The 19440-nt window shown below is 50.7% G+C and overlaps 1 protein-coding gene across 1 annotated transcript in view; it reads left to right on the forward strand.

The window, feature by feature from the left end:
- The window catches only part of pkd1b (polycystic kidney disease 1b), a 370954-nt gene that overhangs the window by 278487 nt on the left and 73027 nt on the right, over positions 1-19440 (forward strand). Inside the window, exons 21-24 of the mRNA XM_070856829.1 lie at positions 403-658; positions 2786-2981; positions 6688-6855; positions 18935-19078. Coding sequence (XP_070712930.1) covers positions 403-658; positions 2786-2981; positions 6688-6855; positions 18935-19078 — 764 coding nt within the window. The remainder of the gene's footprint in view (positions 1-402; positions 659-2785; positions 2982-6687; positions 6856-18934; positions 19079-19440) is intronic.

Raw genomic sequence — 19440 nt, forward strand, 5'->3', positions numbered from 1 at the left:
GAGGGTGTCCTTGTAATGTTTCCTCTGCCCACCTTTGGCTTGTTTGCTGTGAAGGAGTTCCGAGTAGAGCGCTTGCTTTGGGAGTCTCGTGTCAGGCATTGGATCGATGTGGCCTGCCCAGCGGAGCTGATCAAGTATGGTCAGTGCTTCGATGCTGGGGATGTTGGCCTGGTCGAGGACGCTAACGTTGGTGCGTCTGTCCTCCCAGGGGATTTGCAGGATCTTGCAGAGACATCGTTGGTGGTATTTCTCCAGCGACTTGAGTTGTCTGCTGTACATGGTCCATGACTCTGAAGCATACAGGAGGGCGGGTATTACTACAGCCCTGTAGACCATGAGCTTGGTGGCAGATTTGAGGGCCTGGTCTTCGAACACTGACCCGCTGACCCCTGGTTATTGCAGGGTATACGACGCCACCAGCGAGGGGCTCGACGTCACCGTGTCCAGCCACTTCACCTCTGCACGAGTCAGCGTCTCCGTCACCGTGTACACCTCGCTGTGCCAGTACTTCGACTTCCAGAGCCTGCGCTGGAGGACAGACGGCATCGTGCCCACACACTGGACCAGGCCGGAGGAAGCTGTGTGCCTGACTCAGCACCTCTCCGTCTTCGGAGCCAGCCTCTTCATGTCCCCAGACGCCGTGGAATTTCTCCCTCCGGTACGTACACTGCGCACTTCGTTCTTCCACGTTCCGACAATGGTTCCACGTAGCGATATTTCAACAGCGCAACTGTAAAACCACCTCCCTGTAACACAAACTCCCAGTAACCGACGCTCCTTGCAACATTCTGAGTTAGCCAATCCTCTATCCATGCTAATACATTCCCCCCAACCCCGTGAACTTTTATCTTGTGCAGTAACCTTTTATGTGGCATCTTATCGAATGCCTTCTGGGAATCCAAATATACCACATCCACTGGTTCCCCTTTATCCACCCTGTTCGTTACATCTTCAAAGAACTCCAGCAAATTTGTCAAACATGATTTCCCTTTCATAAAACCATGCTGACTCTGTTTGATTGAATTATACTTTTCCAAATGTCCCTCTAGTACTTCCTTAAAAATGGACTCCAGCATTTTCCCAAAGACAGATGTTAGGCTAACTGGTCTACAGTTTCCTGATTTTTGTCTGCCTCCTTTTAAATGAGCTTCCGGCCACATATCCGTGGCATAACTAAGACCGCCTATTTCCACCTCCGTAACAATGCCCATCTCTGCCCCTGCCTCAGCTCATCTGCCGCTGAAACCCTCACATGACTATTCCAACACACTACTGACTGGCCTCCCACATTCTACCCTACGTAAACTTGAGGTCATCCAAAACTCCGCAGCCCATGTCCTAACTCGCACCAAGTCCTGCTCACACATCACCCCTGCGCTCTCTGACCTACATTGGCTCCCGGTTAAGCAATGCATCGATTTCAAAATTCTCATTCTCGTTTACAAATCCCTCCATGGCCTCGCCCCTCCCCATCTCTGTAATCTCCTTCAGCCTCACAACTCCCCAAGATGTCTGCGTTCCTCAAATTCTGCCCTCTTGAGCATCCCTGATTATAATCACTCAACCATCGGTGGCCGTGCCTTCAGCTGCCTGGGCCCCAAGCTCTGGAACTCCCTCCCTAAACCTCTCTACCTCTCTTTCCTCCTTCAAGATGCTCCTTAAAACCTACCTCTTTGATCTGCCGTAATTTCTTCTTATGTGGCTCGGTATCAAATGTATTTGTTTTGTCTTAAAACACTCCTGTGAAGCGCCTTGGGACATTTTACTATGTTAAAGGCGTGATATAAATGCAAGTTGTTAGTAATGCTCTATGTACTATTAATAACAATGTACATACTATTAATAACACTGTGTACACTAAGCTGTGAATTTTAAAGGCCCTGTACGATGCAAGCCTTCCATGTTAATTGCCTCTTTAGTCAGGTTAGTGTGCCAGTGTTGGAGATTGTACTTAGTGTTTGGTGCTCACTGTTGATGCTGTGCCCGATGGGAGTAAATCTCCCTCTGCTGCTGAATGAGTATCCCTGACTGTCCCTGTGCCCGGGGCTGCCAAATGATGCCAGCTCTGTGGGTCTTTGTGGAGAGTGCCTCAAACTCACTTCACATATAGACTGGAGACCAGGATGGGGTCGAGCTGTTACCCCGTTAGGTTGAAACCTGCGTGACTCATCGTACCAGCCAGCCCCAGGCTGCTCGCATTCTGTCGTTGGTGTGAAGCCAGTGTAGACAGAAATATATGCCGTCCTGTTCCCGTCGACACGGAGCAGACCATCGTGTGGAGTCCTGCATACCTTTATCGGTCATGGAAACATAGAAATTTACAGCGCAGAAGGAGGCCATTTCGGCCCATCGTGTCCACGCCGGCTGACAAAGAGCCACACGGCCCTCGGTCAGCAGCCCTGAAGGTTACATATAAACCTATGAACAATGGCGGAAAGATAAAGAGCACCCAGCCCAACCAGTCCGTCTCACACAACTGGGACACCCCTGATACTGAAACCTTCGACACTCCAACCCAACCGGAGCCATGTGATCTCCTGGGAGAGGCAAAAACCAGAAAAAAACCCAGGCCAATTTTGGGAGAAAAAAAATCTGGGCAAATTCCTCTCCGACCTATCCAGGTGAGCGAAACTAGTCGAGGAGTTCACCCTGGCTGTATTCGATTCCCTGCAATACTTACCATTATATCTGCACCGGCCAACAAAAGGTTATTCAGTCAAATCTCCAACTCTCCCCTGGTAACCCATACAGCTCTTGTGTGATTCAGCGGCTTTTTTCCCCGCAGGCAAAACGACCGGTGCAGAACCTGGTGGTGGCAATCACCTGTGCCTTGGTGTTTGCTGTCTACGTTGTGATGGCTCTTATTGCCCACAAGCTGGACTACATCGACATCAACCATGTGGGCATCACCCCGCTCTGTGGGCAGCATGGGCACTACAAGTACGGAGTCATGGTGAAAACCGGCTGGAGCAGGAACTCGGGTAAGAACTTATAACGGGACACACACTGACACAGAACGTGTGACAGAAACCAGGCAACAGGAAATCACGTGGCACAGACAGGAAGTGACATCGATATAAGGGGGGGGGGGAGAATTGTGTTCGGAGGCTTCCTTCGGACGAACGCCTCTGATCCAAAACAAATCTACTCAAATACCTGGTGGTCTCGGAGGAACGTAGGATCCTGGTCGGAGGCCTTCATTTGCTGCGCAACGCACGGGAACATGTTTTCCAGATACGTTCACATCTGCTGGGGTCACGTGGGCCTGGACCACCAATCATTATCCAGTATTCGTATTGATAATATTGGGAGCTCTGATTTTATGAGCTCCCATTACTATCAATGAGAATAACCCCCTAAAACACAGAAACACAACACAATAAATTAAAAAACACCTCATATATTTAAAATTACTTGAAATTTAATGTTTTCGAAAAAAATTATTTTTTGAAATGTTTTTTAATGTGTTTTAATAGGGTTAAAAATAAACTTACCTTAATGAACAGGGTTTTTAATATAAAAATGAGTGATTAAATTGAATCTTTCTATATTTTTAAACTTTTAAGCTGGTAAAAGTCGGTTATGCACCGGCTTTTATCAGGGGTAAGAGTTTGAAGGTCATTTGCTGGCAAGAGTTGGGCAAATAGCCCAATCTCTGCCCCATGGATGTCCTTCCTGCGGGGATGCGTTGGATCTGTCTAAGTAAATTTTGACACATCAGAAAAGGAGGTACTCAGCGCATGTCATCGCGTCCCGAGAACAGGCATTTGTGAAGCCTCGCTGGGTCTGTGTGCACATCGGAGAGGCCGAAATCTTCGGGCCGAGATTTATTATTACAGATACCCTCCTTTCTCCCTCGCTTTCTCCCTCCCATATACAAATATATAAATAGGTGCAGGGGGTTTCCGGGACAGTGATCAGGAGCAGAAACTCTAGCAGAATTGCCCGATGCCCATCTCTGGGGCATTGCAGACAGTTATATCAAGAAAGGATGTCTGCCGAAATCTGTCCTGGTCCAGATCAGCAAACTCAGCACAGACCGGACCCTGTACAGCTCACCTTCTGTACAATCCTGCTCCAAGTGAGTCCCAGATACATTGCTGCGCAATTTTTTAACTGGACTGTTACTTGTATATATGTTTTTGATTATATATTAGCCTATCTCCCGTGGCGTGGCACATGGGGAGTCAAGATCAAGCGCAAAATTTAGGCCAAGTAGGTTAGAAGAAGGGGCGTATTACTGGAGAGAGCCAGTCAGAGGCTGATGGGAGTGAGAGATGGGGGAGGGGAATGGGGAGGGAGTGGAAGAGGGGTGTAATGTATTTGCTTCATGGGTTCTTTGCTTAAGAATTCAGAGCAACACGTTGGCCCGGAAATTGCTCTCGAGGTCTTTCTACAGGCAAACCACTGAAAAAAAGGAAAAAAAATGCGCCCTTACCTAAAGATGCTGAGCCCACTCGAGATCCCGGTCCTGAGGCCTCCTCTCCCTGCGCGTCGTAGCGCATGCACGGCGGGACGTCCGTAAGCTGGAGCAGGAGTCACATGGCTCTGGGCAGCCAATCAAGGTACAGTATTTTTCCATTCATAATAATGGGAGCTCCGTAAGTTGGAATTCCCATTATTATGAATGAGAAAGCCCCCCAAACTCACAAAACACTAATAGAAAATAGAAAATATACACTACATATGTAAGATTCATTTAAATTAAAGTTATTTATGTCTTATAAAAAAAAAATTTATTCTGATTTTTTAAAACGTTTTTTTAATTACGCTTTAAAATAAACTTACCATAGTGGGGAGGGTTTTTAACAATAAAATTGTTTTTATGACTTTATTTTAGAATGTTTTTGCATGTTTTTAAACACTTGTGCCTGTAACAGTAGGCTATGCCGCTGCTTTTCTCAGGCGCAAGAGTTTTGAGGACATTTGCTGGGCAGGATATCGGTAAATCCCGCAATCTTGCCCGTGCAAATGTCCTCGCTCCTGATATGCGTGAGATCTGTCAGGCTCCAGCTTGACCGATCGGAAAAGCCGGTTTTCAGCGCATGCGCATTGTGTGCTGAAAACCGGCTTTTCCGATGCCTTCCCAGGTCCGTACACACTCCATACGGACCCGGGGGGCCAGGATTTCTGGGCCATTGCTATTAAGAACTAGTTGGTTTATTAGCAAAAGGTTGAACAATCACACTACACATTATCAGTTCATCCACCAGGCTCACAACCACCTGCTCCATCGTGGATCCCCGAGCCCAACTGGCTGGGGTTTTATTGAGTCTTGTGAACATCACATGACTGGCTCAGCCACTCACAACTGACCAGCTCTATAAACCTGTGAGCTGACTGACAGGAGCATACATTACAAGGGGGTCGGTGTGGGAATTGGAAGGGGTGGGTGGTGGAGGCTGGGCTGATTTTTCTTAGCGGGGAGGGGTGAAGTCCATTTTCTCCACAGTGAGGTGGGGAGGGTGGGGTGGGAAAGGAATTTGAAAGGGGATGGGGAGGCACATGGGGAATGGGAGAGGGGGAGGAGGAGGGGAAGAGGGGGATGGAGGAGTGGGGGCGATGGAGGATGAACACTGAGAGGGTGTCATTGGGCCCAGCTTGATCTTCTGTCTCAGTCTTGATTCAGCGTTTGCTGGGGGCAACTCCCGCTCAGTGCGGAGAGGATGGAATACGTTGGCACATGGAGGGTCAGGGTGTTAGCGGGTCTCAGTTGCCTCTTGGCTGGGGGCGGAATGCTACGGTGTGTCTCCGAGAGGCAAGAGGAGGAGGTGTAAAGATCCTTAATGGCACATGGGAGGGGGCAAAGGAGAGGCTTGATGGGCATGGTCATTGGTTGTTGGGGATGGGAGTGGGGGGGCGATTGGGAGAGAGCTCCTTCTCGGGTGTGTGGGGGGGAGGGGTGAAATGTTGACCATGAGGGAGGGGATATTGTTTCTCAGTTGGGAATGGGACTCCAACTTGCTTGGTGCGGGGGTGGGCTATTGGTTCTTGGGGTGCAGGGGGAGTGGGCTGTTGGTTCTCGGGGTGCGGCGGGGTGTGTGGGTGAGTTGAATTGTTACACAATGCTTGGAGAATGGCTGGTGATCGTCTCCTTGACTTTGAGATGATCGTGATTCCTTCCAGGTGGTGATGCAACGTTCTGGGTTTCCTGTCAGCTGCAGCTTCAAAGGATAACTGTGAGGGCCTTCGGGCAATTCTGCATGTCGAGATTTTCTGGTTCTATTATCGGGGGCTGTCACTGTCGAGCTGTGACTCAGTGGGGAGCACTCTCGCCTCTGAGTCACAAGGTTCAAGACCAACTCCAGAGACTTGAGCACATAACACTCCAGTGCAGTACTGAGGGAGTGCTGCACTGTCGGAGGTGCTGTTTTCCAGATGAGAGATTAAACTGAGGCCCCATCTGCCCTCTCAGGTAGACATAAAAGATCCCATGGCACTATTTTGAGGAAGAGCAGGGGAGTCCTGCCCAATACTTATCCCTCAATCAATGTAAAAAAACAGATTATCTGGTCATTATCACATTGCTGTTTGCGGGAGCTTGCTGTGCATAAATTGGCTGCCCCGTTTCCAGCATTACAACAGTGACTGCACTTCAAAAAAAGTGCTTCATTGGCTGTAAAGCGCTTTGAGACATTCTGAGGTCGTGAAAGGCGCTATGTAAATGCAAGTCTTTCTTTCCTGCAGGTACCACAGCCCACGTGGGCATCAGTCTGTACGGATTAAACAAGAGCGGGTCCCGTCACTTGGACAAGGAAGGGGCATTCCAGCGGAACAGTCTGGACGTTTTTCAGATCGAGACAGATGCCAACCTGGGTGAGATCTGGAAAATCCGAATCTGGCACGATAACACTGGTAGGTGCGATGGAACAATCCGGAGAGCTCTCCGGGCGTGGGGGAGGGGAAGCAGCCAAGCCTGACCCACCACTCGATGTTGAACTCGCTCGGTTCTGCGTACCGCTTGCGGAAGCTTCAAGCATGAGTCCAGTGACAATAATGTGATGGAGCCATTGGGAATGACCAGTGTGTCACTTGGGCATCCCGTACAGGCTGATCGCATCATTGCATGGGTTGGGCCTGTGGACTGAGTGTCATGTTACATGGGACAGACCATCACTCACGCTGTCCCCTGGGCCGGCCGGCAGATTGACCTCGTTGTTCAGGGTACCCGTTTCCGATTGAACACAAGAACATAAGAAATAGGAGCAGGAGTGGGTCATCTGGCCCCTCGAGCTTGCTCTGCCATTCAATAAGATCATGGCTGATTTGATCTTGGTCTCAACTCCTCTTCCCCGCCCGCTCCCCATAACCCTTCACTCCCTTGTGCGTCCGGTCATGGAGGCAGGTGCGTAGAATGACTGGCAGGTCTTGCAGTGCTTCTTATCTGAGAACATTTTGTCAATTCTAACAATGGGTTCACTCCCCAAATATCGGCCTCAATTTTCCCCAGAGATTTGTGATGTTTTTTTGGCGCAAATTTAAAAATCCAAGTTCCCCCCAATCTTTGTGCGCCAGCATAACTCAGTAAGTCACAATTTTTTTAGGTTAGTTTTTTTTTGCGTCACAGGAGGTGTAACCTGATGTCTGTGCCAGTTTTTCACAATTGTGGAAGTTTGGCCAAATTCCTCCTAGAACGGCGTATGTGACTACTCCCGAAAAACCTTCTGGGCACATCAATAAATCGGCGCAGAAAGACGCCATTGTTTTTATGCAAAGTTTTGGAGGGAGTCGAGAACACATAAATATCCATAATCAAGCTTACATTTTTTAAACTTAAAATGCTAGAAACGGAAGTTTAATGGAATTCTTTAAGTTATCATTTTTTTAAAACTGACGTATCACCACCAAGCATCTCCAAACCGGGCTCGAGGATCGGAGTGTCGGCCGGTAGAATCGGGCCCTCGCCCGGACACGGGCTCAGGGCTCGGCTAGAAAAGAAGCCCGTGGGGGGAGATGGGGGTTGTGGAAGATGAATGGAAGGCATGAGAAGCCTACACTACACATCAAATGAATCCCCGGGTGGGTGGGGGGGGTGTTCCCAATCATTGCGCTTGCTCAGACCTGGGTGTGGCCCATACTTGGCCGTTGATCTTGGGAAGAGAGAACAAGGAACCTTGTCTTGCCTGCCGGTTTGAGCTTCTTGCGAAGGTACAATTTATTTATGGGGGCAATACTGACAATGCCATACCTTGTGCAAGACTTCTGCATGATGGTGCTGTGGGGGAAGTCAATTGATTCAACGTCTCCGCATGAGGAACCTCAGAGCCTGTAGAATGAGGGGCAGAAGGCCTTACCCATGTCGGGTATATCAAGACAGGCATTCGTACCTGCATCTGAGTGATGCAGACTGTGTCAGAAGGCTGCGTTTCCGCAAAGAAGTTGTAACTGAGATCTGTGAGTTAGTAAAAGCAGACCTGCAACCTAGAAGCGTCAGTAACAGCTGCACTTTCATTCTATGCATCTGGATCGTTCCAGGCCACAATTGGGGATGTGGGCGCCATTTCTCAACATGCAACACATGCTGCATTCAGCAGGTGACTGCTGCACTATATGCCCGGAGGAATGACTACATAAAGTTCCCCATGACCGCCCAGGCAATGCGTGAAAGGGCTGTGGGCTTCTCCAGGATTGCTGGCTTCCCAAAGGTACAGGGCTGCATTGATTGTACCCACATCACCTTGCGAGCACCTTTGGAGGATTCCGAGATGTATAGGAACAGAAAAGGCTTCCACTCCATTAATGTGCAGCTCGTGTGTGACGACATGCATCGCATCATATCAGTTGATGCAAGATACCCTGGGAGCAGCCATGATGCGTTCATTCTACGCGAGAGTGTTATATCTGCCATGTTTCAGTAGCAGCCAGAAGGGCAGAGCTGGCTACTGGGAGACAAAGGGTATGGCCTCGCCACCTGGCTCATGACGCGCCTACGCGTAACCCTGACGGAAGCTGACCGGGAAAACAACATGTCGTACATTGCGACGCGCAGCATAATAGAGAAACATAGAAACATAGAAAATAGGTGCAGGAGTAGGCCATTCGGCCCTTCTAGCCTGCACCGCCATTCAATGAGTTCATGGCTGAACATTCAACTTCAGTACCCCATTCCTGCTTTCTCGCCATACCCCTTGATCCCCCTAGTAGTAAGGACCTCATCTAACTCCTTTTTGAATATATTTAGTGAATTGGCCTCAACAACTTTCTGTGGTAGAGAATTCCACAGGTTCACCACTCTGTGGGTGAAGAAGTTCCTCCACATCTCGGTCCTAAATGGCTTACCCCTTATCCTTAGACTGTGACCTCTGGTTCTGGACTTCCCCAACATTGGGAACATTCTTCCTGCATCTAACCTGTCTAACCCCGTCAGAATTTTATATGTTTCTGTGAGGTCCCCTCTCATTCTTCTGAACTCCAGTGAATACAAGCCCAGTTGATCCAGTCTTTCTTGATAGGTCAGTCCCGCCATCCCGGGAATCAGTCTGGTGAACCTTCGCTGCACTCCCTCAATAGCAAGAATGTCCTTCCTCAGGTTAGGAGACCAAAACTGTAAACAATACTCCAGGTGTGGCCTCACCAATGCCCTGTACAACTGTAGCAACACCTCCCTGCCCCTGTACTCAAATCCCCTTGCTATGAAGGCCAACATGCCATTTGCTTTCTTAACCGCCTGCTGCACCTGCATGCCAACCTTCAATGAGGACCATTGGCATCTTTAAGGAGTCTACTTGCAATATTTCCCTGAGATTCTCGGTCAGTTCACTGTTGTGTGCTGCATGCTGCATAACTTAGGCATCATGATGCAGCAGCAGCTGGTAGTGGAAGACCCACCTGCGGTGAGAGTGGCTGATGATGATGAGGAAGATGCAGATGACGAGGAGGAGGATGCGGATGAGGAAGCCATGAAACTACCTGAACCCAGGAGCACGACGGCAGAGGAGGGCGGGCCGTCGTGCCCTTTTAACGATTGCTCGAGCCTTACGCCAGCAGCTCATCCGTGAACACTCTGCTGCCTGAAGGCTCAGCGGCAACTATTCCACATGGACCATGTTTACTGTTTGGACCTGTTCCGTAATGTTGTGTTGTGTTAATGGAACAAATGATGGAAATGATTCAGTTACAATGTAAAATACATTTTATTCAAAAGTTTAACAAACATTTGTTTGTACTTAACTTTAATAAAAATATTCTTGTAACGAACTTTAAAGTTTTCAGTTAAGATCATTTACAAACTTCTAAACTTGTAAATTTACATAACTTACAAAAAACTTTTAATTTGAGAACAGTTACAACAGTAACAATAATAATAATAACAGCAGCAGCAAAGAAAGGCTGCACCCATCTCTCCTCCACCTTATTCTAAGACCGCCCGCCGCGCTTGGTCTTGGTGACTCCACCCCTGCCCGCAGGCAGTGACAGTGTTTCTCGGGTTGGTACCAAGCTTATTCTATCGAACATTTTGGGTAATGACACTTCTTGATGGTGGGGGGGTGGGGGTGAAGGGGCAAGCGGTAATGTGGAGGGCCCGGCTTGGGCTTCTTCAGAGGCTGGTGTGGGGATTGGAGTGGGAGTGGCAGTTGATTCTGTCATTGGGTGCGAGGTCTGGCGTGCTCCCTTATTGCAGCAGCTAACTCCGACATTCCCTCCTTCATGTTCACCGACAGTTTGTCAACTACCTGCAACATTCCCACTGAGATATTCCCTCCCTCATGGTCCCAGGCAGTGTTCCCTATTCTCGTGTTGTTCCTTCTCCCGACAGTCCCGATACCTCATCACCCACCCCACTGATGGTGTCCAGGAGTGATCGGGTAAGGTCAATGCTCTCCGCACTCATTGCCATCATCTGAACGTCTGTTAGATCCTGCACCTCAGGATAGCACTGTCGAGCTCTCCTTCCCCTCCTCACCCTTGGTGTGGCTCGCTGCATTCCACTGGGACCCGCAGCCTGGGACGGTGGGGCCCTGGGTGTGCCCCGCTGCACCCCACTGGAATCCCCAGCCTCGGACGGTGGGAAACCATGGAATGTCCCAGCAACACTCAAACCACTAGTAAGAGAAGTGGTTGGCATCTCAATGGGTGGCACCTGCACCTCCTCCAAAGAGATGGAGCTTCATCCATCCCCTCCCGCTCACCCTCACCCCCTTGCTCTTGGTCTGGAAGGTGGGATTGGAAGATGTTCTTTTCAGGCTCGTCCGCGTCTGAATCTTCTTCTGCATCGTCGGGGTTGGCCTCAAGTTCTGCAAAATATAACAGAACAGACAAATGGTTAGCAGCAGAGGAGGGGGCAGGGTGGGTGGCATGAGTAGGCTCACACAGGTTTGAACGGGACAGATGTGACGCGCTTGATCCCATTGCGGGTCATGAATTCCTTGAATTCAGCACTGGTAAAACACGGCCCATTGTCGCTGACTAGGACATCAGGCAGGCTGTGTGTGGCAAACATGGCTCGTAGGCTTTCAATAGTGGCTGTGGACGTGCTTACAGACATTATTACACATTCTATCCATTTTGAGTGAGCATCCACGACAACCAAGAACATTTTGCCTAGAAATGGGCCTGCATAGTCCACGTGGATCCTCGACCACTTAGCGGTGCCTCTCTGGGTGCATTGCTCAGTTGAGAGCAAGTGTTGCACTGGTGCACGCATGACACATGGGATCTAGCTCTGGCTTTCATCATTACAATGCCTGGGTGGGTGCTGTGCAGTTCACAAATGAATGTTTCTCTGCCTTTCTTGGGCAAGACCACGCGCTTGCCCCACAACAGGCAGTCCGCCTTCAGGGACATTTCGTCTTTGCGCCTGTGGAACGGCTTAATTGCCTCCTACATCTCCGCTGGGACGCTGGTCCAGCTCCCATGGAGGACACAATTTTTACCAAGGACAGTAAAGGATCCCGGCTGGTCCAGGTCTGGATCTGGCGGGCCGTAACGGGGGACTTTTTGTTTTCGAATGCATCCATCACCAAGAGCAAGTCTGTAGGCTGTGCCATTTCCACCCCGGTGGTGGGCAATGGCAGCCGACTGAGAACATCTGCGCAGTTCTCTGTGTCTGATCTGTGGCGGATTAGATAGTTTTATGCCGACAGCGTGAGCGCCCATCTTTGGATGCGGCAGAGGCATTGGTGTTAATCCCTTTGCTCTCAGAACAGCGATATGAGCACCCGGTGGTCAGTTTCAAGCTCAAACTTGAGGCCAAATAAGTACTGGTGCATTTTCTTTACCCCGTAAACGCACGCCAGAGCCTCTTTTTCAATCATGCTGTAGGCCCTTCGGCCTTGGACAAACTCCTGGATGCATAAGCGATCGGTTGTAAAATCCCCGATTTGTTAGCCTGTTGTAACACACACCCGACCCCGTATGACGACGCATCGCAAGCTAGCACTAATCGTTTACATGGGTTATACAAGACAAGCAGTTTGTTTGAACACAACAGATTCCTGGATTTCTTAAAGGCAGCCTCTTGTGAATTCCCCCATACACAGTCGTCTCCCTTGCGCAGTAGCGCATGTAGGGGTTCTAGCAGGGTTTTAACCCAGGTAGGAAATTACCAAAATAGTTAAGGAGTCCCAGGAACGACCGCAGCTCCGTCACGTTCTGTGGTCTCGGCGTGTGCTTGATGGCTTCAGTCTTGGCATCGGTGCGTCTGATGCCGTCTGCCGTGGTTCTTCTTCCCAAGAACTCGACCTCCTGCAGCAGGAAATCACACTTCGAGCATTTCAACCTGAGCCCCATGCGATCCAACCGACTAAGAACCTCTTCCAGTGCTCAATAGTGTCCCGACCTAACCAGTATGTCGTCCTGGAAAACCACAGTACGAGGAATCAACTTTAGCAGGCTCTCCATGTTCCGTTGGAAGATTGCCGCGGCCGAATGAATCCCAAACGGGCACCTGTTATAGATGAATAGACCTTTGTGCGTGTTGATGCAGGTGAGGCCTTTCGAAGACTCCTCCAGCTCCTGCATAATGTAGGCTGAGGTCAGGTCCAGCTTGGTGAACGTCTTTTCTCCAGTCAGGATCGCAAATAGGTTGTCTGCCTTGGGTAGCAGGTACTGGTCCTGTAGCAAAAACAGTTAATCGTTACTTAAAAGTCCCCACAAATTCTGACTGTGACGTCCTCTTTCAGTACCAGAACAATCGGACTGGCCCACTCATTAAATTTCACCAGCGCGATGATGCCTTCTCGCTGCAGCCTGTCCAGCTCAATTTCCACTTTCTCACATGATATACAGTACCGCCCGTGCCTTGTGGTGGATGGGTCGCATTCCGGGAACCAAATGGATCTGCACTTTCGTCCCCAAGAAGCTTCCAATGCCTGGCTCGAATAACGATGGAAACCTGCTCAGAACCTGGGCACATGAGGAGTCGTCGACGGACGAAAACGCTCGGATGTCGTCCCAGTTAGCAGATTTTTCCCAGCGAGCTTCTGCCTAACAATGTGGGGCCATCCCCTGGCACAATCCACAGTGGGAGTTCGTGTACTGCTCCATCATAGGAGACTTTGACTTCTGCACTGCCAATTACAGGGATCAGTTCCTTGGTGTAAGTCCTTAGTTTGGTGTGAATGGGGCTGAGCTCGGGCTTGTGTGCCTTGTTGCACCACAGCCTGTCGAAGGCCTTTTTGCTCATTATGGATTGACTTGCACCCGTGTCCAGTTCCATAGATACTGGAATTCTATTCAATTCAACTTTCAACATTATTGGTGGACATTCCGTGGTGAATGTGTGTACCCCGTACACTTCTGCCTCCTCGGTACGAGACTCCAATTCAGCCTGATCCACAGTGGATCGATCTTCCTCTGCAATGTGGTGGTTTGCAGGGTTTGCAGCTCGCCTGCACATTCGCTGGAGGTGTCCCATTGTTCTGCAACCGTTGCAAACATAGTGCTTGAAGCGGCATTGATGGGGCCGATGATCACCTCCACAACACCAACAAGGTGTTAACTGCCTCGCATTAGCGATTGATGGCGGACTCTGGGTCATCAGAGGTCGGGCAGCAGCAGCCGGCATGTACGTTCTGCCATGTATGTTCCTGCTCGAAAACGACGTAACTTTGTGCACAGTACTGGCCGAAACTGCTTTACTTTGTGAAATCTGTTTGGTGTTGTCGCTGGTGGACATAAATGCCTGGGCTATCGTTATGGCTTGACTTAGATTCGGAGTTTCAACAGCCAACATTTTGTGAAGGATTGCCTCATGGCCAATGCCAAGTACAAAAAAGTCTCCAAGCATTTGTTCTAGGAATCCCTCAAATTCGCAATGTCCTGCGAGGCGCCTTAGTTCAGCGACATAGCTCGCCACTTCCTGGCCCTCCGATCATTGACACGTGGAGAACCGATATCTCGCCATAAAAACGCTTTCCTTCAGATTTAGGTGCTCCCGGATCAGCGTACACAATTCTTCATGGGACTTAGCTGTTGGTTTTACTGGAGCTAGGTGATTCTTCATGAGGCCGTAGGTTTAAGCCCCACAGACAGTTAGGAAGATCGCCCTTTGTTTGGCAGCATTCTCGTCCTCTTCCAGCTCGTTGGCCACAAAGTATTGGTTGAGTCTCTCCACAAAGGCCTCCCAATCGTCCCCTTCTGAGAACTTCTCCAGGATACCAACTATTCTTTGCATTTTTGCGCAGTTGTTCGTTACCTCGTCGTCAATTGATGCGTTCATAATAAAGGATGAAACTGGGTACTGTGTACAATGAGCAAGTGTGACCTTAGCTCCTTTAATAAGATTCCCAGAGTGCAGGTATCTCGTGGGTGGCCTGCTTATATACCGTGCTCCCAAGGGATGCTGGGATCCCTTGGGACTCCAACAGGTAGGCCCTCTGGTGGTAGTGTAATACAGGTTACAAGGGGTTAAATACATAACACATTGAATAAATGAAAATATTACTTACACTAACTACTTGACCAAGGTCCTGCCATTTCTTTTTGCACTGGCCTCCAGACCTCGGGGTTGTCACCATTGCACAGTAATCTTCTGCAACTTGGTTCCAACATCTCTTCATTTCTTTGGGTGGAACTTTTATGTGACCTCTGCTGGTGTCCAACTCGTGCTATCTGTTCTCAATCACAGTAACTAGTCCCTCCACTTCATCCTGTAAGTAATTCTGGGTTCTGGCACCGCGTTGCATCTTGTATCGCAGCTCTGATTTTTACGACGATAATTAAAGTTCTCACACAGCACTTAACGTTCCCCCACACACAACTGGTTCTTTAAAAATAGCCGATTGCAGACCGGGAGCTGTACTGCACATGTGCGCCCATAGCAATCACATCAAAAACCTCCTTTTGTTTTCTGTGCATGCGCAGAAGGGGCAGCATTGTTTTTTTGGCTCTGACATTAGGCTCCACCCCCCGAGGCTACAGAACAGGCTGCGTGGCACCAAATTCAAAAAATAGAATGAGGAAACTTGCTACTTATTTTTTGGAGTAGTCGGGTGTAACTCTGGCAATACACCAAAAAACGGCTTTGAGCAAATTTGAGCCCATTGACCTGATCTTTTGTTCCCGCTTCTCGATGCTGACTGGCCGGCTGTGTATTTGTACCATTTTCTGTTTTTATTGCGGCTTTTAGTTTGTTCATTTTAAAATCGATCTTGTGCGATGCAGTTCAGAAGCCGCCTGTGATTCTAGGGTACTACGACCATGAGGAGCGGATAGTGGCAGCCTGAGGGCTCCCAATATGTCATCACGGGTGTCGGTGATTAACTCAACAAGCTGAGGGGTATGAACCCCAGTGTCTGAGCCAGCACAGTGGGGAGAACCTGGGTCCCAGAGAAGGGCACGGTCGTCTTTGCGAATCTAACAGTAAAAGCACGCAGCAGAGCTCACAGAAATTTACAGCACGGAAGGAGGCCATTTCGACCCATCGTGTCTGCGCCGGCCGACAAAGAGCTCCCCAGCCTAATCCACTTTCCAGTTCTTGGTCCGTAGCCCTGTAGGTTACGGCACTTCAAGTGCACATCCAAGTATTTTATAAATGTGATGAGGGTTTCTGCCTCTACCACCCTTTCAGGCAGTGAGTTCCAGACCCCCACCACCCTCTGGGTGAAGAAATTTCCCCTCAGATCCCCTCTAAACCATCTACAATTACTTTAAATCTATGCCCCCTGGTTGTTGACTGCTCTGCTAAGGGAAATAGGTCTGTCTAATCCACTCTATCGAGGCCCCTCATAATTTTATACACCTAATTAAGGTGTCCCCTCAGCCTCCTCTGTTCCAAAGAAAATAACCCCAGCCTATCCAATCTTTCCTCATAGCTAAAATTCTCCAGTCTGTAATGTCTGTAATGTTTGCAGCTCCACACTGTGGATGTGGACGTATTGTGTACTGCAACTGCAGAGTTAATAATAAACAGAACCAGGCAGATTCCGGAGGCTTCTGACAGAGCTGCCTGCCATGTTTGGAGCTGTGTGTGCTTGTGCTCTGTGAATATATCACACAATCCAGGCAACATCCTCGTAAATCTCCTCTGTACCCTCTCCAGTGCAATCACATCTTTCCTGTAATTTAGTTTAGAACTGGAGTTTAGAAGAATGAGAGATGATCTTATTGAAACATAAGATACTGAGGGGGCTTGACAAGGTGGATGCAGAGAGGATGTTTCCACTCGGGGAATCTAGAACTAGGCGGCACAGTTTAACAATAAGGAGCCACCCATTTAGAACTGAGATGAGAAGAAATTTATTCCTTCAGAGGTTCGTGAATCTGTGGAATTATCTGCCCTAGAGAGCTGTGGAGGCTGGGTCATTGAATATATTTAAGGTGGAGATAGACAGATTTTTGAACAATAAGGGAGTTATGGGGAGCGGGCGGGGAAGTGGAGCTGAACCCATGATCAGATCAGTCATGATCGTATTAAATGGCAGAGCAGGCTTGAGGGGCCGTATGGCCTACTCCTGCTCCTATTTCTTATGTTCTTATGTTGTTATGTAATGAACTGCCTTTAGCTGAGGATGTTGAATTGGTCGGGATACAGGTGCTGGCCATCCTGACACAAGGGAGCTTGATCACACTTACAAATACAGATTGAACCTCCCTTCTCCGTAACTCCCTTCTTCGGAACCACCCCTCGTCCACAACCAGCTCCAGCCACCGGGTGGCGCATGCGCACAACACCGTCAGTGAAAAATATCACTGACAAATAAATTTACCCAACTTCGGAGCCGACACCTCGGGGCCCGCCCACACCTCGGGGCCCTCCCACACCTCGGGGCCCGCCCACACCTCGGGGCCCGCCCACACCTCGGGGCCCGACGGCCCTCCCACACCTTGGGGCCCTCCCACACCTCGGGGTCCTCCCACACCTCGGGGCACGCCCACACCTCGGGGCCCGCTGGCCCTCCCACACCTCGGGGCCCTCCCACACCTCGGGGCCCGACGGCCCTCCCACACCTTGGGGCCCGCAACCCACCCACATCTCGTGGCCCTCCCACACCTCGGGGCCCGCTGGCCCTCCCACACCTCGGGGCCCTCTCACACCTCGGGGCCCGCCCACACCTCGGGGCCCTCCCACACCTCGGGGTCCTCTCACACGTCGGGGCCCGCCCACACCTCGGGGCCCTCCCACACCTTGGGGCCCTCCCACACCTCGAGACCCAATGGCCCTCCCACACCTCGTGGCCTGCTGGCCCTCCCACACCTCGAGACCCGATGGCCCTCCCACACCTCGGGGCCTGCTGGCCCTCCCACACTTCGGGGCCCTCCCACACCTCGGGGCCCGACGACCCATTCACACCTCGGGACCCGCCCACACCTCGGGGGCCGTCCCACACCTCGAGACCCAATGGCCCTCCCACACCTCGGGGGCCCTACCACACCTCGGGGCCCTCCCACACCTCGAGACCCAATGGCCCTCCCACACCTCGGGGCCCTCCCACACCTCGGGGCCCGCCCACACCTCGTGGCCCGCTGGCCCTCCCACACCTCGGGACCCGCCCACACCTCGGGGCCCTCCCACACCTCGGGGTCCTCCCACACCTCGGGGCCCGACGACCCATTCACACCTCGTGCCCTCCCACACCTCGGGGCCCTCCCACACCTCGGGGTCCTCCCACACCTCGGGGCCCGGCGGCCCACCAACACCACACTGATGGAAAGTCCAATAAAAATTGTTCAGAAAATGTTTTCAAAGTACAGGTACAGTTGAACTCCCTTATCCAGAACTCCCTTATCCGGAACCACCCCTCATCCAAGCCACCGGGTGGCGCATGCGCAGAACTCCGTCATGAACAAATTGAAGTCATTCCTCGCTGCAGACTCCCGCAATTGCTGGCCTGACGCCACGATCCACACCCCCCCCCCCCCACCCTATGATCTCTCTGCCGCACTCCCAGCCCCAAGCCAGCCAGCCCCAATATCCCCTTGCTCAGTACCTGTACCATCCAATGTGACCACCCCTTGTCCGGAAAAATCCCTTATCCAGAGGGTTCCGGATAAGGGAGGTTCAACCTGTACTTCCCTTTTTAATTTTTTGGATCAGCTAACCATTCCATCGATTTTGAGAATATGCTAACTCCAGAACTCTAGAATAGTTTGGTCTCCAATGTGAGGTAAGCTGAGACTGTCTGACTGACAGTCGTCCCAGCCAATCGGCGCACACAGACACTGAAAACACGTGACCTCCCCTTATCTGGAAATATCCCTCATTTGGAACAGGCCAGCTCCCGAGGGTTCTGGGTAAGGAAGGTTCAACCTGTCCCTCTGTTCACAATCGCTCCAACTGAGGGCGCATAACTGAGGGTCATGTGGAGACTTTGCTCTCTGGGCCGGGAGCTTCACTCACCGAGAGTGGACACCAGAAATTCGGGCACCATTTTCCAACCATTAATTAGCTTCCAAGGCTACCGCCCCTGCCCCCTCCCCAGCGTGTGCGGAACGGTTTGTTTCCTTGCGCGTTCCGATGGATGGACTCCTCGTTTAACGTGTGTGTTGCCCACAGGACTGGACCCGTCCTGGCACCTGGAGCACGTGGCAGTATGGGACAAGCAGTCGGACAAGATGTACTACTTCCTGGCGCAGGACTGGCTGTCAGTAGAGAACGAGAAGAACGAGGGGATGGTGGAGAAGGATGTGTTGGCAGCGTGTAAGTACGGTCACTCCGCCGGGGCGAGCGGCACCCATGAGGGGCACCGACCAACTGGAGCATTTAAGGTTGTCTTCAGGTAAACCCCGCGATGCGCTGTGCCTGGAGAAACGGCTTGTGACCTGTCCTGCCGGGTATTTCACACCGCGATTCTTCGACAGGAATCATAGAACGGTCACAGCACAGAAAGAGGCCATTTGGCCCGTCGAGCTCGTGCCGGCTCTCTGCAAGAGCACCTCAGCCAGTCCCACTCCCCTGCCCTTTCCCCGTAGCTCTGCAATTATTTTTCCTTCAGACACTTATCCAATTCTCTTTTAAAAGCCACGAGTGAATCTGCCTCCACCACCCTTTCAGGCCGTGCA

The sequence above is a fragment of the Pristiophorus japonicus genome, chromosome 16, assembly GCF_044704955.1.
Source record: "Pristiophorus japonicus isolate sPriJap1 chromosome 16, sPriJap1.hap1, whole genome shotgun sequence".
Taxonomy (NCBI): domain Eukaryota; kingdom Metazoa; phylum Chordata; class Chondrichthyes; family Pristiophoridae; genus Pristiophorus; species Pristiophorus japonicus.